The sequence below is a fragment of the Cupressus sempervirens genome, chromosome 5 (assembly GCF_028749045.1).
Source record: "Cupressus sempervirens isolate cs-2001-9-10 chromosome 5, ASM2874904v1, whole genome shotgun sequence".
Taxonomy (NCBI): Eukaryota; Viridiplantae; Streptophyta; class Pinopsida; order Cupressales; family Cupressaceae; genus Cupressus; species Cupressus sempervirens.
In genome coordinates this window covers 714153863-714180222 of record NC_143122.1, presented here as the reverse complement: position 1 = coordinate 714180222, position 26360 = coordinate 714153863, and the positions used below count along the sequence as shown (strand labels likewise).

General features: G+C 36.5%; 1 protein-coding gene across 4 annotated transcripts in view; it reads right to left on the bottom strand.

The window, feature by feature from the left end:
- Positions 1 to 26360, bottom strand: part of LOC149557985 (Protein kinase superfamily protein) — a 235137-nt gene that overhangs the window by 20836 nt on the left and 187941 nt on the right. For all 4 annotated transcript variants that reach the window (XM_089832437.1, XM_089832438.1, XM_089832436.1 and 1 more), the window contains exons 10-12: positions 21066 to 21292; positions 20598 to 20759; positions 18644 to 18796 (exon numbers count right to left, since the gene is read on the bottom strand). In XM_089832437.1, coding sequence (XP_089688563.1) covers positions 18644 to 18796; positions 20598 to 20759; positions 21066 to 21292 — 542 coding nt within the window. The remainder of the gene's footprint in view (positions 1 to 18643; positions 18797 to 20597; positions 20760 to 21065; positions 21293 to 26360) is intronic.

Genomic DNA, 26360 nt, shown 5'->3' with positions numbered 1-26360 from the left:
CTTACATCAGAATTTGAGATAAGGACTTGGGTATTTTACACTACTACCTAGGTTTGGAAGTCTAGTAGAAACTTGATGGTATTCTTCTAAATCAAGGAAAATACACTATTGATATTCTGGAAACATTTGGGGTGTTAAATTATAGACCAATGTCCACACCCATGGAAACTAACTTACATAAGTTAAAAGAGGCAACAACAGAATCCAGATCTGCAGATCCTACTCTTGATAGACAAATTATCGGATCACTAATATACTTGGTTAACACTCATCCTAACATTTGCTATGCAATGAATGTTTTGAGCCAATTTATGTGTAAACCACGGGAGATACACCTTGTTGCTGCAAACCATATATTGAGGTGCCAACAAGGTACTATTTGATATGGGCTCAAATATAAGAAAGATGATCTAGACCGACATGGATACTCAAATTCAGATTGGTCTGAAAGTGTGATTGATCAAAAGAGAACGTTTGGATGTTCTTTCAGTTTGGGATCAGCCATGATCTCTTAGATAAGTAGGCACAAAGTTCTATAGAAGCAGAATAATTTGCAGCCACCATGGGAGCTAGAGAAGCAGTATGGCTTCGGAAGTTGATTGTGGGATTATTTGGTGAATCCCTAAATCCTACTACTATACACTACAACAATCAAAGTTGCATCAAGCTCTGAGTTACTCATGTTTTCCATGCTCCATCGAAACATATACAGATCCATTAGCACTATGTGAGAGATATAGTTGAAAAGAAAGCAATCAAGTTGGAATATATTGGTACAAATGATCAAACAATGAACATTCTCACCAACCCTCTCTCTAGAGTTGAAGTGGAGCACTTCATAAAGAAACTTGGTATGGTTGAAATGTAATTTATTGAGACTAAACCTCAAACTTTGTTCCATTTGTACTAATATATATATTTAAAAGATGTTTAATGTAATGTCCCTTGGTCTTTGAGCTGATGTTCACAAACTCCTGGCTAATAAACCTTCCAGAATGTTTAATCCTTATCTTGTTTATGTTTAGCCTTCCCTAGAAAATGCTTGCCAAGTCCTTCAAAGATCCGTAGATATCTTCCTTAATTCCCAAAACAACTTATAGAGAATTTTCCTATCCTCTTCATCTTTTAAAGGAGTAGAGTCTCTCCTTTGTTGTTTCTTGAAGGTCTTATTACAAGAGATCCAATATTTTTGTGTCAATATTTAGTTTACACTTAAAATATGTAATCAAATGCCCCCTTTAATATATAGATGTTGTTGCTGGTTTTTTGTCAAGTATATTCAGACTAAGGAAGTTGTTGCTAACTTATTTTATATCTTTTTACTGACTTAGAGATGGTTGGTTAAGTTATTTTGTATCTTTTGTCTTTTTCCTTATTTTGTCATGCCTTGTCTTTTCCTTATAAGCTATCTGTGTTGAATAGGATGCTTTCTTTGTAAAGCTCGATGGTTGTTGCCTTTGTTATTTTTCTATTTTGTCCGACTATAGAAAAAATATGTTGTGTTATATTTTCCTCTATAGTTGCATGATTAAGTTGGTGTCTTTTCTATCAATTGGGAATGTTGACTAGACTGTTATTCAATATAAATTTGTGTGATAAGTTAACAGAATGTTGAGTCCAATATGAAAAAAAAAGTTTGGAACTATTGCATTGCTGATTGTAAATGTTTTGCAGTCCCCTATGAATGTTAGGTAGCTTAGTGTATTGTGTAATCGATTGGCATGTGATTCTCCTTATCGTGTCTAATTGTGACCTCATACCAATCTGCATGATATCTGAGCTAACTTTGTTGATTACTTCCTTCTATGCTCGAACGGTAATCGATCACTTAGGACGATTTGAGGTTTGTTGTTTTCACTCACTAATGGATGCATAACACTGACTCAAATCCCGTTAACTCTATCATTGTCTAAATTAATAAGTATTTGATGGGCTAATAAATAAAAAGAATTTCCATTTGTAATCCCTAATTGGTAGCTCGACTTATGCCAAGTCGGACAGTGTAGCACTGAAGCAAAACCCGTAATCTGTGGTGTTTGCTCTGAGCAATCCCTCTAATTAGCTACAATCACTATTCTTGGTCCATAACAATGGAATAGGCCTTGGCTCTGTCACCTTCCTTATCACTGACTGGCTTAATGTCTCTCCTCCACTTCCGACAATTATTCTCCCAACCAATGTAATTGCTGTTTGTAAATGCAAAGTTTCCTGATTGAATGATTGAGTACTGACTAAATTCTCCCTTCACTGGTAGCATATTTCTCCCTTTCTATGTCAATCTAAAAGTGTACTATCCATGCTTGAAGCTACTCAGATAATCCATATATTCTGACAACTGTAATGTGTTTGGAGTGTTCGCCATTTTTCTTTTCCCTCCGTCTAGAGTGAATGATTTGCAGTTCTTAAATGTTTCTTAGTTCTTTTATTAATCCTGACTCGGATTTGCCTTTGTCATTTTTCCCAAAGTCTAAATAACTATTAAAAATGAATGATGCCCCCTTGTTCGATTGACTGGATAATCCATTTATAGTTTAGTTGTGCTGGATGGAAGAGAGAGGCACAGCCTTTCAAAGGTTGTTGCATCAAAATTTAATTGCTTACTTATATTTATCATTTAGAGAAATTATTAGATATCTGGTTGATATTTTATAATATATTTATATTGCAGACTTTCAACTTATGTTAATATTTAAATAGTGATATGTATCATAAGATGGCATTAGAAATATTATTTAATGCATTATATATTATTTATTCGTTGTGATGGAGCCCAAAAATTCAAAATTTTAGGCATCCATTTGAGCATATTTTATCAGTATCAGCGTTCATGATTAAAAGTATGACGATATATATTCTTGTTCCCTACTGATGTTAAAGACTTAAGAGAGAAGTCAAAATATTGCGAGCCGAGAATGAGCATGTGAATGCAGTCCATTTCAGCAATGCATTTGAAGATGATGATGGTTATGTTTACATACAGATGGAGTTATGAAAAGATGGAGAACTCCTTGGTCAAATACTAAAGTCAAAAGGATATAGTCGCTAAAAGGCATCAAATTAATGTTATAGGATTATATGACCACGTGAGAAACAATAATTGTATCATTGCTGAAGCCATATTGATTTCAGACATCATTACATTTATAATAAGGATTAGATTGAGAACGTGTTCATAAAGATGGAACTGACAGTCTAGAAAACCAGAGGATGCCTGAGAAAGTCACTTTGATGGATGTCTCACTATATATACCAGAAATGAAAATATACTACCATCTGCTTCAGTATGCTTTCAGTATTCTAGAAATCATCAACAATATTGAAGTTTTGCTACATACACTTTGCTTATTCTAAAGGAGAGAGGGGATAAGAGATACCTGTTCATTTCTAATACAAGTCATCAAGTCTGCAATGGAAAGCCTCCAGACTACCTTTATATATCACTGACACCATAATATATTCAAAAGTTCCTATTGCTCTTAGGCTCTGAGGGCAGCTCTTGCTTGGTGTAGTGAGGGTGTATTCAAAGAAAGTTACCTACCTCTATCAAGATTGTGATGAAACTTTACTTCAAATTAAATGGGTATTTCACACAACTCGTGTTAATCTGCCATCAAATGCTATCAGGGCACCATTTCATGCAATGAATTTACTCGAGACTTCTGAATTTGAGTTCTTGGAGTTTGATGATATAGGATATGAAAGTGCCAAATATTTAGAGACTCATGTTAGCAGTCATGATGAAATCACATTATGTGGAAGGCCACAACCTTTTAAAGCTAGATCTTGGCTGCGACCATTTGACCAGGTTCATGGTACCAAGGCCACTTATACAACGTTCTCCTTCAGTGAGTTTTTGGGCTTACATGGAAACCAGAGGCAGATATGCAATCATCATCTACATTCATCAAACCAGGAGCCAATACCCGAGGTCAAGAAAGAAAGACGATTCAGAAACATTCGAAGAATATGCATATGGAATTGTCTGCTCTATCGAACGGCTTCCAAAATCACAATCCACGCTCGAAACCTTCATACGCAAATATCTTACATCAGGGGTTCGATGCCATGATTTAAACGCAAGCGAAGTCTTTCATTTTGCTTCGATAGTAACTACTCCTTTGTGTTTGTTGCAAGCTCTCAAGCGGATGAAGTAGGCACAAGATTTTTTAAAGGCCCGCAGGACAGAGACTTATAAACGATAAAAACTCGTTCCGAATGTCAGAAGAAATATATTAGGGAATGTGGTGGATTGTTCTAGAATGATTTAAGTCACCCGATACCTTGAATGCAGATCTTGATCGAAGTCTATGCATTCCAAAACTCGAGAGATTTGAAGGCCACATAAATCATTGCCCGTGATTTTATTGTTGTTCGGAGTATATGAGGATAGTCGGGAAGTATTGGTTTTAATCCCTTACAACAATACCAAATTATAAATTAGAAACCCACACTATGTAGACAAGAATTTAGTTATTTATTTTGAAAGGGTGTGTCATTTGGAAATAACAATATGACCCATTGTTCTCTATAAATAGGAGATTGAAAGCAAATGGACAGACGTAATTCATATTCCTATCAGAATTTTATACTATAGATGCTCATTTGATATTTTCTTTTATTTTCATTGATAAAGAAATGATTTTTTGAACTAAGCCCGTGCATGGTGGATTATCGAATGAATTCTTGTGCGATTTCTGGAGTCGAACTGTATTGGATGGATCATTCGTAAGAGTGTCTTCAGTACAATTTTATTTCCGGATCAGTAAGAAATATTTATTTTATTTTATTTGATGAAGCTTTAGAGTTAAATTATTATATGGTTTCGTTCTTTATAATTATTATTTTAATTTTATAAATAATTTATATGATAGATAAGTGGACGAGATCAATTATAGCATTTTAAAATCGAATATCATACATATTGAGAAATATTTAATTGTTTCCGAATCTATGTTTGGTTTGTCTCCGAACCACATGAGTTAAAATACATTCTAGACTGTTTTAAAATTGCATCCATATATTTGATCTGTCGCATCTTGATTATTAAATTGTTTATAATTAATGTGCGTACAATTTTTGTTTTAAACTTATAATACTGAATCTATCGCCCTTCGGCACTAGTCTTTATATTTTTCATAATTCGCAATCCATACGCTGGCAATTATTTCATATCTTTCCTTTGAAGAGTTAATATATTCATTTGTTGCATTAATCTATACTTACTTTTTCATTTTAAAAACGTTCATACAATCATTTACTTTTTGTTCTTAGTTCATAATTTGCGGGTTAGAAGCTTTCGATAATTCTTGCCATTTTAGAAGCCTTCATTACATTCGCATTCTAATCGATTTGCTTTAAGCATCTTGGATTTAAGGTTGTTGTCCAGGATCAAGTACACCCTCTTTGGTCTTGCAGAGCCAAAAGTGCAAGGGATGTGGATCGCATTCATCAATCCCGTCAAGTTGGCCTTAACCGGTTGGATATCCTAGCATCGAGCAGGCAAGGCTTGTAGGATTCCAATCTGCGGTTTTAGAAACCAACACGTTGATTATATAATTTTATAATAAAATTCTATTGTTATTATTATAATAATTTAATCAATTATATATTATATTTATTCTTGATTTTAATTATAATTATGTTTTTTCTTATTATTTAATTATTTAATATTATATATAATTCTTCTTGTTATTAAATTCTGTGTTAAAAATGGAACATTACATTTAATGTGTGAACTCTTTTGTCATATGTTTGACTCTGACTTTATGGGGCCCTGTGTACAATACTAAAAGGTGATAGTGTTTCTAATAATATACATTTGTATACATCTAACGACTTTACAATGTTCACTATCATGGCAAATATCATGCTGACTTGATATTCATGGAAATGTCTTGATAGTTAACATCTCTTGGACTTATTGATAGATATCATGCTAACTTGATATCGGTTGTGTATCAATAAGCTCTTTATGAGATAATCAATGTCGATATTATGAAAGGAAATATCCATGCACATGCCATGATAAGTTGTTGTAGAAATCATGTGACATGATGTTAGTGCACATACCATAACTAGGATATACAAATGTCATGTGACTTGATGTTTTGTAAACTCCTTGATATCACAAGTTAGGTGACGTCTAAACCAATTCATACTTAGTATTTTCCCTAGCTAAGAGGGAGTGTTACGATATGGTAGCATTGGTTAGAATTCAAGGATTGACCTGGCAACAGTATACATATGTGTGTGCCTGTATGTATACCAGTTCACCATGTGAACTGATATACATGCACACACACATACATAAAAAAAATTTGTCATTCTTGCCATTAGTGAAACAATCCTTGCAATCAACCAAATTGTACATATCATGCTAAGTCTGAAATAAGAACAATCTCTCTTGAATCGAGCATTATTATTTTGCTAAATCGATCAAGCATTGATCGAGTTTATGGTCCTTGCTTAATATAGATCGGTGACCATTTGTTTCTCTAATCACACCTAATTAAGATCTGTGTTTATATATGCTTATTTGGTAAACTATAAACACACGATCAAGATTGCGGTTTTTGGGAATAACCTAAGTTGTCGATTCAAGTTCGGGGACGGATTCGGGTTCGAGGTTCGGTTCGTGGATTCGGGTAATTTTTTATTTCCCCATTTGGGTTCGTGGGTGGGTTCGTGAGTATATATATATATAAACACACACAAGAGAAACATTCAGAGTTGCAAAACAAAGTCATTTCACAATATGAACAATTGTTGCTTGATCATTGATCAATGCCAAATGCCAAAGGGTTTCGAGTCCCTTCAAAACCTGTTTTTACCTGAATCTAAAGGCATTAAATACTCACTCATTAATCTATCTTCATGATTGTAAAGAAAATTATACATTGAATTACTAAATTGAAAAACATAGACTAGTTCATCAAATAATACATTGAATTACTAAATTGCAAAAGTAAGACTAGTTCATCAAGTAATAAAGATTGAAACATGATGATAGATGACAAGTTTTTAGTAGTTTATCAATAATCATAGTATCAAATGCCCTTCAAGGGTCAAATGGATCATCACAAAATGAGGGATCAATGGCTTCATCCCCAACTACAACTATATCTAGATCTTCATCATTGGAACCCAAACTGGTTCCACTAGTCCCATATGCTGCTATATCATCGTCCTCCTCCTTGACATAAGGGATTAGATGAGTGAAATGTTTTTTATTAAGTTCCTTTGAGAGTTGCATAAGAAAACAATTAAAAAAACACTCTTTAATGTTGTTTTAGCCTTGGGTTCGCTGTGGGTTCATCTAGGTTTGCTTCAGCAAGGACCCGGACGAATCCAAAGTCAAAACTACGGACCCTGCCCGGACCCGAACCGAACCCAGGGACGAATCTGGACCCGTACGGACCCGAACCCGAATCCAGGCAGCAAGGGACGAATCCGGCAACATAGGAAATAACAAGTCCTTGTGTCTCTTCAGATTGAATAGACATGTCTGGCCTTGTTATGACCATTGGTGGGTGTATATATATGAACAAAGTCAAGAGATGAGAACCATCAAATCAATAAATAGTTCCATCTCTGTAGATCGTACTTCAGATCATACCCGTAATAAAATCATTAAGACTTATATCTCAAATCTGAATATTTATTTGGTGCATATACATTCTGAATTGCATTCATCTGCAAACAATATACAATAGATTAGTAATCTGGAAATAAGTAATATTACAGTCTGACATAAGTTTATCAATCATTTACATTTTTCGACGGATTTTGGAAGAAATTTCGTAGTGGTTTTTTATTCATTTCGGTCCCAATATAAACCGCAATTATATCAGAACATATTTTTCCTCACGATGTGTTGCAGTTTCGGCGATATACTGCCGAATTTTCAGCTATGGTTATGATTCTCATAAATTTGGTTCTCATACATTTGAAATTTGAAAAACTATTTTGACTCTAATATGAAGGTATAGACCAAAAAAATTAAAGAAAATATTTATTTTTCATTTTCCAATGCCAAGAAACATCACCTGTTGTTTGGGGATGGCAAACAATATTAAAGAAATGTCCCTTGTTTGGGGACAACAAACAAATGAAAGAAACATCCCTGTTGTATGGGCACAGCTAGCCCTCTCCAAATTCTAGGGGATATTTCTTATCATTACGGAGAGTTGGGCAGGCATCGTGGGCATACCATTTGTCCCCAAAATGGTTATGGGATGAGGACACCAAGTTTTGGAGCAGGGGATACATCCCCGTGTATCCTTGGTATATAACACTACCAACTCAATAATTGAAAAGATAAAGATCAGACTAAATGAGAAAGAGCAAAACATTGAAAGAACTTACTTCAAACATATCAAATCAATTCTTATTGACTAGATGAAAAAAATGACCACCCTACTACATGATCTTATCATTACATAGTCTCCAACTACTACAACACTAACATCTCCACAGTACATAGATATGGAACAAATGACAACACAAGTCAGTATTTTCTAAACTCGTCCCCAATATTGACTCAAAGAATGTAGTAGTGAATGGAATTGTTAATTTTGCACACTCCAATGGTCAAAGTAAATCAGCACTTCATTATTATGATTTGAATTTTTGGTTTCTATTTGAAAGTTTTTTAATTTTAATTTTATTTTAATTTTTTGAGATTTGTGATTTCATCTAGTATTTTATCTCCAACTTTGCCACAATAAGTTGCACTTCGTCTTCATGCGAGTAGAACAGGACTAAATACAATTTCATCCACTTAGTAAAAGGTAATTACATGCATTTCAACTCGTGCCTTCTTTCACACAAGCTAGGTTATTACAAGCCGCAGATACAGCATACAAATTTGAATGCTTCCATGCCCATCAATCTACTTTTTTTGAATCAAATAGGTAGGTTACTTTAGTGTGAATATCAATCATAGTTATAGTGGTTCTTCCAATCTACCTACATCATCTAATGTCAATAATAATGATAGTACTCTTTATGAAGACCAATATTACGCTAATAGTTATCTTATTTTAATATTGAATAATGAAGGTCTATCATGAGATCTGAGTTTGACAGGCTAACATCAAAGAATTATTTAGCGTTGATGGCTAAGTTTTGTTTATTTGATACCAAATGCATGTTATTGTTGAAACTAGGGCCCAGAAATCCATGAAAATAATCAGACATAAGAAAGAGACAAAAATTGAAATAGAGAACACCAGAAATATCCTGGGAAAACCATTCGAGAATGAAGGGAAAAACCCAACCATACAACAAAATATATCTGTATTGAAAATGAAAAATTCAAGTGTACAATGCCTATCACTTAATGCGATATATATAACAAAAGAAGAGACTCTTCACATTATAACCTAAAGTCTCTTGAGATTCTTAAAACTTCTATAATTAAATATGACTTCGAATATTCATGCCTCAATGCACGAGAATGACACATGTCATTTACATTTAATATTACAAATTAAAACTTAAGTGTCTTTTTCAGCTGAATGTAACAATAACGGTAATAACATTCATATTTCTAGAGATAAAGATCTCTATTGCAGCTACCATCTTCAACACTCCCTCTTAGCCAAAGAGAGATCTTTAGCTGAACAATCACACAAGACTACAACCAAAATGTCAATGATGAACTTTTATCCCATATATCCTATTAGATTCATGAAAACTACAACAATCAATCATATTCATGAAATTGCTCAACATGAAACCTTGTAACAATTAATCACATTCATGGAATCTCTCAACATGAGAACCTATAACAATTAATCACATTCATGGAATCACTCAACATGAAAAGATTTGTAAAACTCACAACTAAGCCTTTGTTCACGGACTCTCTCAACGTGAACTATCATGGAATCTCTCAACATGACATTTAACTCCCATCACGGAATCTCTCAACGTGATGACATCATGGACTCTCTCAATATGATGTTCACTATCGCATAGTGAAAGAGTTATCATAGCTGATCTTACAATCTCATTTATTAACACAATGATGTAGAGGAATCAAAAACAACAAATTTCTTTGTAAAAACCTTGGTTTTCAATCAAATTCAAACCTTCTATCAAAGATTTTATCATATCTCACACATCCTACCATCTCAAGACTTCAAATCTGATTCATTTGAAAGATATTCCAACCCCCTAAACATTTATGAAGGATTCAAACCCTTATCCTTCCACACAAACATGTGACAAAGCTGGAAACAAGAAAAAAAAACGTGAAGAACAATACCCAGAATTTTAACCACTGTTTAGTAAATTTCAGTTTTCTCCCTCATACGGAAGAGTTAGAACCTCCAACCGGATTCGTTGGAAAGCTAAATCAAATATCTATCCAACCATATAAGTTTCAGACCTTAACCAAGTCGCATATACAAATGGGAACCAGACAGCAGCAAATATTTTTTTTTAAATTAGAAAATCTCTCTTGTTTCTATATCCAAACTTGTCAAAAAGCCCTTTTTTTCTGTTCATACATTTTCCCTATTACATATTTCGACCAACAAAGCATATATAAATGTGACTCTTGGCCTTTTGAGTTCTTGTGTATTTAAAAGACTCTTATACTTACTAAAATTTCTAGAATTTTCTAGTTTTAAAAGTGCAACTTTGTATTATGCAAGCAATATTAAACTACCATGCATTTCTATTTGTGTGACCCCTATGAAACACTTAGATGATCCTAATATTGAATTAAATGAATTAATTACATGCTTATAGGCTAGTTAACAACTTGAACATGATGGCTTATAGGTGTGCCAAATCATGCAAGTGCCTTACACAATAAGCCTTTATTATAACTAAATGCAATTAAAAGACTACATGACATGAACACAACCTATCAAACATGAATAACATGATCTATCCTAATGCATGATGGACATATGTACATGTGGAAATGAAATTTAAAAAAAAATCTTTATGTGGGTGCTCCTGCACCACACAAGAATAGAAATATGCATAAAACAAGACTTAGTTCCATTTAAGTCTCAAATTTTACAAATACCATAAGCATATATGAGAGTAAAGGGGATTTCATAAACACTCCCTCTTAACTATGGAGCCTCCCTCTGAAGCACAAGCTCCCTCTGAGCTTTTTATCTAAATGCAATAATATATTTTTAACAATATCTCCATCTCATGATTTTTTGTTGCATCCTGCTACCAATAGAGATTAAATCAATCTATCATAAAAAGCATATATAGAGATAAGATTTTGAAATAAACACTATAGAATACTTATCTCTCTTTCAAGCTCAACATCTCCCTCTTCATAGATATCTCTTGCCTTCTCAAAAAGCCCACGCCGGATGTACTAATCTGCAAGGCTGGTCCACAACCTGCCAACCTCATCACTAAACTTCCTTATTCTCCCTCTAATAATAGCATCGACCTTTAACCCCTTGGTCAACAAATCGCACAACTCGAGCCACAATTGATGCTTTGTCTTCCCCTTCGGTAAACCCTAAGTGATGTTTTGACTGGCACCCCTTTATGGTTCACGAATTGCAAGTAAGGATCCCAAATCCTATCATGTTGCGTCACAGGCAATGCACGCAAAGCACAATCAAATGTCCTCCTCACCCGCGTCAAAAACTTCTGTTTCGTCAAAATTTGCAAATACATGATCCAAATTCTCGGCATCTTGTGCATTGTAACTAAGGCTCTCTCAAACGTATTGTTGAGATTTTCGTATTTGTTGTGCGTTATGGGTAGCCCTCGCACCAGAGCCATTTTCTCACTGAGATAAGCGTGCCATAGCTTGTAGCTTCCTGGCAGCATTTTGACGGCTCGCTCGTAGATTATGGCCCTCTTCTTGAATGAAGTGTCGTGCCGAGCAATCAGATAGCGCCACCATAGCTTCAAGATGAAAGGGTTTTGCAATATTTCTTCTTCGTACACCAGATCATCTTTGCTGGGCAAAAGGTCATCCATTTCTAACGACTAGAGAATTCTCCACCATGAAGAAAACTTAGAAGCGAAATCCAAATTTCAATTTCTTAACCCTTTGAAAGATTTTTGGGCCTGTGCATTTCTCACTCCATAACAGTCCTAAAGCTTAAACATTCTAGCAAGAAGCCGTTGTTACCCAAGAAAAAAAAATGGTGGCACAATAATGATTAAAGGCACAACAAAATACACTTTTTAGAGTGACGATATAAAATAAAAGAAGTGTCGACTCACACCAAAAAACGGCTGAAAGAAAATATGATGCCATGTCATCGTATGTCCAAAACTCACAGAATAGACAAAATAATCCTAATAATCATAACGTCAGCCTCTACAAACAACTTTCAACAATGTTATGAAAGATATCAAAACACAAACAGAACCGTACAGGTAAAGAAAATGAACGCATACAAACAATGAACACGAACAGCAGAATTATATTTGCAATAGTAGATGAATAATTGATTTACAATGATCCCAGACGGGATATAAATACTCTTGCCGAACCTTGCTGAAGGAGTCCGTCGGCCACAACATTACATCCGCTACAAACTATTTACCCGTCGGCTACAAAATACAAAACACCGCCGACCGTCAATCCGTCGGCTACAGAAACACCGCCGAAACCATCCAGTCGGCTGACACCATCCCCCCCAAAAAGAAAAGTCATCTCCGGACGACAATTACAAAATATCTTAAACAAATTAACAACAAAATACATCATTAGAATGATTACAACAAGAAAAATTTGCTTCTGTCACATCACTTCACTTCGTCCCGTGGTTGTAGCCTCTGCTATCACAATATTGTGCCTCCTCAATGAAGCTGGCCTTGATAGCCACCCGTGCTGCTTTCGTTGTTTCCAACTCCCGGGTACCCCGAGCCAAGTGTCGCTGCACTGCCTCCAGCTGGACGATCAGCTCCTCCCGAGCTCTCTACGCATCCACCAAGACAGCCTCACAGCCAACACCTACTCCAAGTGCCTCTGGTACACAACACTCTATGCCTGCAGTAGCTCCAGGTCTTCATCAACTGGTCAGACTCCCACGACTGATATCTACAACGACTGAGGGTCCAAGGGGCAACCACTCTTTCTGTCATTTTCTGCCGATTCTACACTCTTTCTGGCAACCACTGATGCTTCCCCTTCCCTTTGGCATTATCTGTCACTCCTTCCGAACAACTTGATTCTGTCGTTTTTTTTTTTTTTTTTTTTTAATAAAAAACCTCGCACACCCATGAAAACTGGCCCGGAGCACAAAAACTATCACGACAGCGCCATGCACCTCTGTAGGATGAGACAGTGCAAGGGCGAGCACGTACTGAAAATGCCGTAGCAAGTAAAGTATGCAGCAACCAAACCTTTCACCTGCCCCTCTCAATCTCAAGACTACCGATCGGCAAACCACTCTTAATGCACCCGTGCAACCTGCCGAAGTGTTCTGCTGGCGACGAAGGAATGAAAGAGTTTTACTTTTGGTGAAATCTGTAGACGGCAGAGTTCTTTTTGTTTTATGCCTGCTGACCTTTCCTTTTCTTTACCCGCGGAGACTGCCCGTGGAGTCTTTCTGGCGGAGGAGATTAAGTTAGAGCCCGCGAAGTCTTGCCATTCATTTTCATGCCCGCGGATAGGCTGTTGCCCGCGAGGCCTTTGACTTCACCCGCAGACAGGTTGTCCGCGGGGCCTTTGGCTTTCTCGCCCGTGGACCGTCAATTGCTCGCGGGGCTTTGTCTTTAACGTCTGCGGGCAGACTGTTGCCTGCGGGGCCTTTCTGTCCGCGGGGCCCCTCAACTTTTTATTTTTTATTTTTTTTCATTTTTTCTTTTTTTCCTTTTTCTTTTCTTTTTGTTTTTAATTTTTTTTTTTTCTTTTTTATCAAAAAATATACAAAGCACCTCAAATTTGCCTCTGACCGTCGCCATTCGGCAATGATGAGGGAGTCCCCTTCTGCGACAACGGTAGAGTCTTCCTGGCACCATATATTTTGAATTTGGATCCTTTGATTGCCGGAAGTGCCTTTTGCCCGTCCAAAGTTGATAATTTGAGCGCTCCATTGTCGCTGACCTTCCGAATATGATATGGTCCAACCCATCTGGCCTTAAACTTTTCCACTTTGATTTCATTCTGACCGTCGTACGCCTTACGTCTGTTCTGTGCCACCTCCGTCACCCACTGTGCCTGCGGTCGTCGCACAACTGGATTATTTCCTTGCTGCCGATGCCCTTCCACTAATTTTATGCTGCAGTGTAACCTATTCTTTCCACGTGGTCCATTCACCATGTACCGGACAGTGGGATCTTTGATTTTTTTGTGTTCAAACTGTATGTTCTTCCCCTCAGCTTCAGCCATGGCAGCTTTTCCGTCTTCCGCTTCCTTGCATTCCTCCGGACATTCCCTTTCCTGTGTTTTGTCACGTTCATCGACCGTTAACATATTGCAACTCGGAAACAGTTCGTAGTCTTCTATCTGCCAGTGGAATAGGCCATTCACCGAGTCTAGGTCGTCGTCATTCGATACTCCGTCAAGTCTCAATACTCCTTCGTCTGGTTCCATTCTCCTCTTTGCTTCGTCGTCACTTTCGCTGTCACTTTCTGAATCTGACGATGTTGCCTCCTCACCGACCATTTGTGTATGCAGGTCAATTGTGAATCTTTTGCCTCCGCGCTCCATTGATAGGGTATTTCGTTTCCAATCATGTTTTACTTTTGCTTGCACTAACCAATCCCGTCCTAGAATAGCATCATATCCTTTTCTTTTTAATGGAATGACCACAAAATCCAATAAAAATGGTTGCGTACCAATTGTTACCAGTTGCGCTTTCAAGAATCCCAACGGTTTGATCCCATGCCGGTCTGTCGTGACCAACTGAAATGCAGGTGGCCACAATGTCGACTTTCCCAACTTCTTCCAAGTATCCTCCGGCAACACATTCACGTCGGACCCTCCGTCGACAATTGTGTCTGTCAAAACATTTCCCAAAATCCCCATCTCGACGACCGCCGGGTGCCGTCCGGATGTGAGTGTCAGCAGCATTGGGTCTATTGTCATCACTTCCCTACTATCCCTTCCTGTGTCCTTCGGTGCTTTCGAAAACGGTGTATGATTCAGAATGGCCGTCCGTAACTGGGGCATTGTGAGAAGGAGGTCACTTATCTTGACCAGTATCTTCGTTTGTAAGATCTGTCGTACAATATTTTGTTCTACGAAGTTCCTTGCCAAGGTGTCGGTGATGTCCTTCAACTGAGATGTCCCTATCGACGATGCATTTGCAATTTCCGCCTACGCTTCCCCCACTTTTCTCTTTTCCTCTGCTTGCCTCCGTGTAATTGCCAAAACCTCCTCTACATCCGTGCCAACAGTGATCAAGTTTACTCCAACCTTTGGACACTTGGAATCTTCGTGATCACCGGGTCCACACCATTTGCATAATAATTTCGGTGTGTTTGCTGCTATATAATTCCGCACAAAGTGACCCCACAAATTACATGCTCGGCACTGAACGATCGGCCGTCCATTTGCATCATACTGAGTTCGACTTCGGCTCCCATTATTATTGTTATTATTGTCATTGTTATTTTGCCCTCTGCTATTATTCCTGTATCCTCTGGATGTAGCACCGGCGGTATTTGTGTTTCCGCTACTACCCGACAGGGAAGCCCCCTGTGTGAGAAACACCTGCGGAGATCCTCTTGTCTTCATGTTAAAGGGGCAGTCTTTTGTCGAATGGCCCATGATCTGACAAATGTCACAGAATTGGTTCTTTGGACACGATCCTTTAGTATGACCGTCGGTCTTACATTCCGTGCACCACAGTTCACTACCTTTTGGCTCCTTCTGCATATTTTTAAACTCCTTCATCATGCGCACCATATCCTTCTGTAGGGCACGAACCTTCTTGCTACTACCTTCGTCGTCGCTGCTATCATCTCTGGCAGACTCGTCGTCATCGGAATCAGAGGAGCTAGTTTTCTTCTTCTTTGTCTTCTGCTCGCTTTCAAGGTCCAGTGCTCTGTTATACGCGTCCACATATGACGACGGTGGCACAATTTTCATTTTCCTCCGCAACTTCGAGCATAGGCCATCCACAAACCATCTTTTCTGCAATCCGTCTACCGGCTTGCTTTCCATTTTGTTTATTAAGTCTTTTAATCTCCTGGCGTAGACGGGGACAGTTTCGTGCTTCCCCTGTTTTGTATTGAAAATTTCTGCTACGATTTCATTATCGTCCCGTAAGAGTTTAAATTTCGCCAGGAACTCCTTTTTAATCTTATCCTAGGTATCTAGCTTCTGCAGATCCATATCCGAAAACCAATCAATCGCGACACCCCGTAGGGTTGCCGAAAATTGCCTGGCCCATTCATCAGCATCTGTGATTCCATTTGCCTGCCAGATCGTCTCACATGTCTTACAATGTCAGATGGGGTCGGCTGTACCATCACCTTCAAATTTCGGCAACTTTTCTTTGGGTCCCGCCATCACAACACTGGAGGTTTGCATTGTCACATCGGAGGTCTGCACTCCTACACCGACAATCGGCACTCCCACACTGGCGGTCGGCACTCCCACACCGGCAGTCTAAACTCCCACACCGGCAGTTGGCACTCCCACACTGGCAGTCTGAACTCCCACACCGGCGGTCTGCACTCCCGCACCGGCAGTCTGAACTCTCGCACCGACAGTCTGAACTCCCACACCGGCGGTCTGCACTTCCACACTGGAGATGTCGACAGCTGCGAACCTTGGTGAAGAAGAAGGATCCTCTGAAATTGTTTCCCGCGGAAGTCTATCCTAGACAAAGAGATCACTCCACGCTCGTGCTCCGTCGGCACTACGAGCCGTGCAAGTTGATGCTCTTCCGTCAGAGTTTTCCTCCCTTGGCGAACACAAGTTCAAGAGCTCCTCCCGTGCTTCTTCCACCAATTCCACCCGCTGCCGAGTCTCCTCCAACAATTCTTTCGTGCTCCGGTGTCCGTCGGCAATCTTCTGAAATCTCCGTCGGCGTTCGGCTTGCTGTACCAGAATTAAATTCTCTTGCGTAGTACGGATTCCATCTTTTCCCTTCACCTTATTTCGATCCTTGTTAAGTTGATTTGGCATTAATCTTCATTCCTCCCACCTTCCAGATTCATAAGGCAACGGCGCCAAATGTTTACCATACAAGTAAAGAAAATGAACGCATACAGACAATGAACACGAACAGCAGAATTATATTCGCAATAGTAGATGAATAATTGATTTACAATGATTCCAGACGAGATATAAATACTCTTGCCGAACCTTCCCGAAGGAGTCCGTCGGCCACAACATTACATCCGCTACAAACTATTTACCCGTCGGCTACAAAATACAAAACACCGCCGACCGTCAATCCGTTGGCTACAGAAACACCACCGGAACCATCCAGTCGGCTGACAAACGTCAGCCTCTACAAACAACTTTCAACAATGTTATGAAAGATATCAAAACACAAACAAAAAATATTATCAAATACAAAAGAAAAAACTGGTACACGAACACGGCAAGACGTTAGATGACAACAAAGGTATTCAAAAGATGCAAATCAGAATAAGAGGAATTTGAAATTAGCGCTCAGGCTATTTTCCACAATGAAATAGTTTTCAAAGGGAGTTCTGAACAAGGAAACCATCAATAGCTATCAAAGATAATCAAAGACTTAGAATAATAATATCATATCACTAGTGCAATCCAATAAAACACGAGATCCTTTCTAAGATGTTATCTAAATAGGCTCCGATACCATGTTGAAACTAGAGCCCAGAAATCCATGAAAATAATCAGACACAAGAAAGAGACAAAAACTGAAATAGAGAACACCAGAAATATCCTGGGAAAACCCTTCGAGAATGAAGGGAAAAACCCAGCCACACAACAAAAAATATCTTTATTGAAAATGAAAAATTCAAGTGTACAATGCCTATTGCTTAATGCGATATATATGACAAAAGAAGAGACTATTCACATTATAACTGAAAGTCTCTTGAGATTCTTAAAACTTCTATAATTAAATATGACTCTTCGAATATTCATGCCTCAATGCATGAGAATGACACATGTCATTTACATTTAATATTACAAATTAAAACTTAAGTGTCTTTTTCAGCTGAACATAACAATAACAGTAATAACGTTCATATTTCCAGAGATAAAGATCTGTATCGCAGCTACTATCTTCAACAGTTATGAGGTATTTTGGGCTTAATTTTTCTTTTTAGGCTGAAAATATGTATATAATTAAGGCTTTTGTATGGACACAGCCAAAATCAACCAAAAGCCCCCACATTTCTGACAAAACAACATATTGCCATACTGGTGTACCCCCACCATTAACTTTTCCATTTTCATATTTGACTCTCCACAAAATTAAAAGAACTATCATATAATGACCTTCATACCATGGAATATAAAAAGATTTGATCCTTATACACATAGCATTTCCATCTTACCCCTGTCATACCTACAAGTTATCAACTATAACAATGAACTATGGGATTAATCCTCAAATATTATTCCTAGTAAATTTAAGGGAGGTCATTCTGCCATTAATTTGTTTAAGGCGTAATATCAAAAACCAAATAAAATGAAATCCACGATAGCATTACATCATTTAACAAACTTTGTTAATTAAAAACAAACCTGGAAGTCCAACTGTGACTTTGTTGATTCATCACCAAATGATGCTTGCATAGCATCAGAAATAGTTTGTATATTTGCTCCCTCAGGAAGAAATCCAAGTGACAGGAAGTCATTTGCCAAACCCATGGAGTCGCGATTGACGAAATGGACAAGCTGCATTCAAACCAGCTATTATTACATATATAATGCAACACAATCAAAGATGCTAATATCACATAATAGCAGTAGCGAAGACAGTTATTAAGCTGTTTCATACATACATCATGTTGCATAGTTTATACATCAATCAGTTCATTCTAGTATGCTAGCTGGAAATTATGCTTAGTAGAATGGCCTGATCATTAAGGTTAGGAGGATAATTAGAATAATTTTGATCAAATAAAGATCAGAGTTCCATGAGAAATGTATGTTTTTACCAGCAAAACAAGGAGGCTGAGGTTATTCTCTTCCCAACAAAGGGCTTTTTATGATTGGTATACTGCACCTGAACTTCATTCCCCAGCTCACTCTAACCCCAATGAAGAAAGCATAAGCATAACTCAGATCTTAAAACTGTACTTGTATTCCATGGGACCATATGGTAATAAATAACATATGATACCACATATTTAATCCCACACATTCTAATAATTAACATTCCCAACAACAGGATTAATAGCATAGTTCTCAAAGGAGTCCATCAATCTTTTGGCATAATTTATGCAAAGCTTCTAACCATTATACCACATTGGGTCATCTCAAAAAATAGTTTCTGCAATCATCCTTGATTTCATTCATGTTCCAATTAACATTAATCACATGAACACTCAACCTAGACCGTACAATTGTTTTGGCAAGAATTTCAAATTAATGAATCAAATATATGGCATATACCCACTTTAGACAATGGTCCAAAAAAATTATCGTCAACGCAATTTCGTCTACAGGTTTATGAATAACAATTTCTTATTTTCCCCACTTGTGGCATGATGCATATTGATTATCATCCATCAATCAGTTCTAAATATTATTGAAGAATTACTAAAACGTACTACAGACTCTCTCAATATTTTAAATTTTTGTCAGTGAGTATCAATTGGCATGCCTATGGATCAATGTAATGTATTCCTTTATTTTCTGAGTGGTATAAAATTATAAGTCAAATATGTGCTACTAAGAAAAGGACCATACAAGTTCCAGAAATACCACCTTTAATGATATATGCTGCATCTTGTTATGGGAATACAGTGTTCTCCAGAATTTCAGTTTTAGTAGTTTGTGATGATGGATAATATTTTATATACACTTGTTTGAAATGAACTCCATCTGCTAACAATGTTTGTTTATCCTGATGTTCAATGCCAAGTTTTACACCTGGGAGAGCTCCACAACCTTTGCATAAAACTCATTAAAAAATCTAGATTAGTTGTCCCCCATACACACTGTAAACCAACATCAAATATTATCCATCTTGTTACACTAACTACAATGTGGCCATAATTTTTAAATTAAAATAACATACATAACAAACTGAAAATGACTCTTTAATGATTCTGAGAATTGCACATCTTTGGCAATGATTTGAAGTTTATACATGTTCAAAAAATTTAAAGAAAAAACACTGGTTAAATAAAGAAAATTAAATTTCTCAAAATCTATAATTAACATACATACAATCTTGAACCAATTATCACTAAATTTTGGAAGACTATCCACCAAAATGCAGACATAATTAGTAATGTTAAAGGGCAATTTAGCTTGGAATGAAGGGCTATATCAAATCATTCTTGTGGATACCAAGTGCTTGCACTTATAAACAAATTTTTATTTCATGTACAGCCTTATTCAATATATCTTATCTCTTTAAAAGAGAATCTCTGAAACTAAAGGTTAATTCAAGGAGGTGTTACACCAGTATAGCTCCATAATTAATTCAGATGTTATATTCTCAACAATACTTGAAGAAAAAACATACCGTTCGAATGAGGCCTACACGATACTGCCGTGGTATATTTCCCATCATACCAAAATCAAGGTAAGCAAGTGATCCATTTCTGATAGCCACAAGATTTCCAGGATGGGGATCGGCATGGAAATAGCCCTCTTCAAGTAGTTGTCTCAATGAGCAATAGACACCCTTGTGAAAAAAAATAAAGTTAGCTCTTGGAAAATATTTTAAACATAAGTAGCAGTGACAAGAATTCAAGAACCATTCAGCCTCTGCTTTTCCACTGCAATAATTACCTCATTAATTACAACCTCGATAAACAGTATATTGCTAATTGCTAATAGGTGCCTTAATTATGTGATACACTCAAACTTATAGAATGTGCAATATCTTAACAACCTGTGACCTAAATGTAAAAGTGTTCAATAATTTTATACAGGTATTCAAATATGATTTTTCTGACACGGTTAGAAACATTGATTTCTAATCTCATACCTGATCAACAAGTTGTTTTATATTCAAGTGAGCTTCTTCAATTCCTTCCTTGTCTGTCAATTTAATACCATCTATCCACTCCATTGTGAGGACAGATTTGCGGGTATAGTCCCAGTAAATCTTTGGCACCTTCACCCAGCTTTTACTTTTACCCTGAGAAGAGGCACTTTTTCTTCTTTTATCAGTGCTTTCTCTGACACCCTGGTATTTTAAAGAGCTTTTGTAATCTGAGAAGAAAATCAATACTTCCAATTACATAAAAATGTGGTGAAAACATTTAAGCTACCAAATGGCACAAACCATTTGAGCTGATTTACTATTTAGTGAGATTGTGCACCCAAGAATTAATATAAGAAATCTTCAAGTATGAACAAAAAATTACAATGTATCTACAATAATAATAAAAACTAAATAAAATGTCAGATACCAGTACAATACCCATTAAGGGCATGGTATGTTAGTTAAAACTTGACATGGTGTGGGCCATTCAGTTTGTGGACTTTGGGCTACCTGTGTTAATCCAGGGAATGAGTCTCCTATTTATGACCTCAACTGGCTCAAGCTATTATATTTACAGAAGTAGGTTTGTGCCTATGAATGCCAGGATCTAGCTCTGATGAACCATGTTCAATCTCCAAATCCATTCTGCAAAGGTACAAATTTATTAGCAAGAAAAATTGTGGTCACTCATCACAAGGATCCCTTAGAAGTGGTGAGTGGCTATACAATGCCACCTCTGGACAATGACACAATTACTTGAGTAGAATTCTTGGAATAAAGAATGTGAGAGACCTGGAAGTGCTTCCAAAGAATCTAGCAAATGTGCGCTTTTGATAGATGGAAATCTCCTCCAAAAGGTATGGATCTGCAGTGCTGGAGCTAGCTAGCTCTGTTACAAGAGGGACATCTTTTGCCATTTTTTCTCATTTTCAGCTGGTGATTGCATTTGCGCCATGTAATGTCCCTTTTTTTAATAAGGCAATTATTTAAGATTTTTGCCCCATTCCTTAGGCCCATCCTATTTGTTTGTAACTTGTGGCACCACTGCTTAGCAGGGACCTATTTGTGTAATTCAAATTTGGGTGCCAATCTATTTGGTCCAACTTGCTCAATGGAGAGATGTTCTAACTTTTGACAACATATTTAATTTGCATTCTTTGAGCATCATTAGGATTGATCATTTATCTTATTATATAGTTCCAAATCAAGATTCCGTCTCCTAATTGCAGTTTAAGTGGGAGTAAACTTCTCGTCCTAGTCTGCCTCCTCGTTGTCGAAATTGTAAAGTTTCCTTTGGAAAAAAAATTGTAGCGTTGGAAGATCTAAGGCAAATTATCTATCTTTATTATGAGCATATACAATATTATTTCACCGTCATGTTGTTACTGGAGCTGTGGTTATCTTTATTTCATCTTTGTGATGATTTATACTAGTGACAAATAAATAATGTCATGGGACTTTAAGGTGATATTAAAAAACAGTCCATTCCAGACTTGGGTGATATAACTATTTCATTTTTTAGTAGAATGGCTTATATGGGTAGAGCAATTTTGGAATCACTGATTATATTATGAATTATAATTTTCCTTTTAGAAATTTATTGGAGCGATGCAGCTCAATTACATATTGCAAAGACAATTGTATCAGGCTTTAAGCTAGGTTATTGCTTTGAGGTTTTCACACCATCATCCCATTGCAAATGGGGACCCTCTCTTTTCACTTTAGCAGTAGTAGTAGTCTTAGGTGGTCTTAGTTGGCAACAGTTTTCAGGTCTCAAAGTCGAGGAAGCAATTATCAGCAATTTTGGTCTGCTAGAAAGTATATCTGCATGGGGTGCGAGCAAGAGTTGAGCTAAGTTTGTCAAGAGTATGGAAATGAAAAAAAAAACGATTTTAGATGAAATGAGTTAAAACCTTTAGCCATTCCTTGTTCTAGCTTCAGTTTGACCTTAGAAAACCAAGATAGGATATCAGGGGTAAGAGTGTTGAAGGCATGCTGAATTCTAAATTTTGGCAGAGTCGGGATTTTTTGGAAAACACCAAAATCTAAATTTTGCATCTTAACTCCTATGAAGCTGAAACAGAAGTTCCATCATTGTGAGTCATGCAAGGAGTCCAAGTCGCCGAGCCGAGCAGACATTGTCGGGTTTTTATGACATGGCCCGAGTCATGGAATATGATATATATATATATAATTATGTAATTTCAAGGACTTTTGCATTTTGTCAAGTTTTATTTGCCGCATGAGTCGAGTTAGAATTGTCAGGATCGAGTCTGGGAACATTGGCTAAAACCTATCTCAAACATCCTAACAATATTTATACAAACATGACTTTAATGTATCAGATTCTTATACTTGAATATTATATTTGTATAAATATTATACTACTTAACACACTCCCTTTTCTTTCTGCAAATTCTGTGAAAATAAAAAAAACAATACTTCAATGAAATATCTTTCTATAGCTCCCCCATCTCGTATGATATGAAATCTATCAGAGTGACCATATGTAAGCGCACCTTCTGATATTCAACAAATCACATCAACTAATGAGTTTATCTACTGTCAAGGCCTGACATGAAAGGAACCTTGGAGTTTGTTGTGTGATCTTCAGCAATCTTAGCATACAAACGATTTGATCAAGAGAGGATAAGATACTTCAATATTTTGCTTTAATATTTGGTGACTCATAAATGCACATCAACAATTTGGAATCTTAATATACCAAAAAATGGTACTTGAATCAAAAGAGTGAGCACTTAGAGTCATTTTTCTTGTTTGTATGTTCAAGGTATAGCAAAGGAAATTTTCACTCTTCATATATATTTATTACTAGTGCCCCTTCATCAGGGATCACCACTCCTCACATGTCGCCTTATTACTTATATTACTATATAATATAATAATTATCTCTTATAGTTAATTATATATCATTTTATATAATTAATATATAATTGTATTATCTCAATAAGTAAAATTATTATATTATCAATATAATTATTATATCACAATAATTATATTATCACAACCATTTTGTCATCTATGTCAGCTTAAAGGAATCTGACCATAGCTACAATAACATTAACATTCCTTCTTAGCTAGGGAGGAATCCTTGATACTCGAGTTATGTAGTAATATCCACCATGCCTACTCCCAAAGAGTAGGTCATGTTAAGAAGTAAAATCCACACACAACTGAGTGAATCAGTTGTTACCAAATATAATTAAAACCAAACTTATAAATCTGATCTCCAAAAATTTAAACAATGATGTGCAATAACAAGAAACCATACACCATAACACGATGATTTGTTGCCTAGAGAAGCCCTTGATCAGAGAGAAACCCCCAATGGGGAGGGTGCCCACAAGATAGTATACAAGCATATAAATTTCTTATGAAAGGATGTGACCCTATTAGGAGTGATATACAATCCAATTTGTACAAGAATCCCTAATAGAAGAAAGATCCCATTTAGAAGGCCTTGTACCCTTGTTAGAAGGTTCCAACCATATTAAAGGACGATAGGAAACAAGTAGGCCCACTACTTAAATGCTCCAACAAGTTTGAACGTTACACCTTCGGTATAACATATCCAAAATCATGAACCAACTAATCTGTAACTTGCCAAAACAATTCCTTTCAAGCTCACCTCAATCATCCAACATAACCACTGCTTTGCCTTGATCATCTAGCATACAAGCTCGCATTCATATCGATCAATCACATTCACGACATACCCAACCAAGGAAACCATCTTCCCTTTATACCCTTTACAAATAATTAATTATGTCGGCTTGTTAGAACTAATTACATAGGTCCATGCTAAGGCATACACTCCTTCATAAGCGTCATTACAAATATTACAATAAAGTTTCCTCACATTACAACAAAAATATTATATTTTACAATGATGAAGTATACGCTTCCTCAACACTATCGGCTGATAGTAAAATATACTGCATGTTATACAACAGAAACCTTTACAAAATATCCAAAAATGCTTTCCAATCTTGAACATACTGCACAAACAAGTCTTCTATCATATCCCAAGCCCGTTGTCATTAATTCCTACTCACCAATAAGATATAGCAAAAATACTTTTGTCTCTATCATTATTTCCTATACACTAGTCTACTACCAATCTTCACCAAACAAATTGTAACTCATCCAGAACTAAACATAAGACTCAACATACATAGACATCGTATCTATACACATTCTGCTACACAAATTTAAGCTCACATTACATAACCTATTATATACAACTTCATTGCATTGATAATCAACCCGTGATATAAAGAAATCTGTTATGATCACACAAACATATGTTGTCATCAATGACAAAACTAATCATCAATACAGCATTAAAACAATATATTCAAGTGCCAACAAAGACCTCAATTTCTAACAATCTCCCTCTTTGGCATTCATAGTAAAATATGGTCAAAAACCATCAATCCAAAAAGTAACTTGTAACCTGTTGACAACTAGATACAATTTTCTAAATATCCTCAACATACACAGCCTTCAACTCTAATAGGTTCCTGCATCATTCTTCTCTAATCTACTACTCCCCTTTTCAATTTGATTCACTTTGGTTTCTTACTATTACATCCCAAATTTTGCCCTAAATTTTAAAACTAATTATAGCCATTGAATCAAATTATTTCTTCATGTTCATGTGAAATTGAGTTAGTTAATTATAGCCGTTGTTTATTCCTTCATGATCATGTGAAATTGAGTTAGTTAATTATAGCCGATGTATCAATTTAATTATCATATGAAAGTGAGTTAATTAATTATAGTCGTTGTATCAATCTATTCATGATCGTGTGAAATTTAGTTAATTATAGCCGCTGTACATAAATGATGAGCATATAAAGTTAGTTATTCTGATATTGATGAAATCCCTAATGGTCACTTGATGATTTTTAATTAGCAATTTATAAATCTTGAATTGATGTCTTGGCGAGAATGTTGTTTTGAATGATTATAGGATAAAGACTGAAGAGAGGGGAAGTATTGCGAAACGAGGTCATCAGAAGGGGATGGTCGAATGGTTCAGTCATCAGAATCGACAAGTTTGACCTAAAACTATCTTGGCAAGGTTACTAGGACTTGGCAACACATTTCGTGGTGGAACCGCATGAGCTATAAAGTGAAACATTATAATAAAACTGTAGTGCCTGCGCTCGTTCACATCTTTCTGGACATTGTTGCTATTATTATCAGACTATGTTAGACTAGTGTTATGTTGATGGATTAGTAGTATTGTTTTGAGACTATCAAACATTA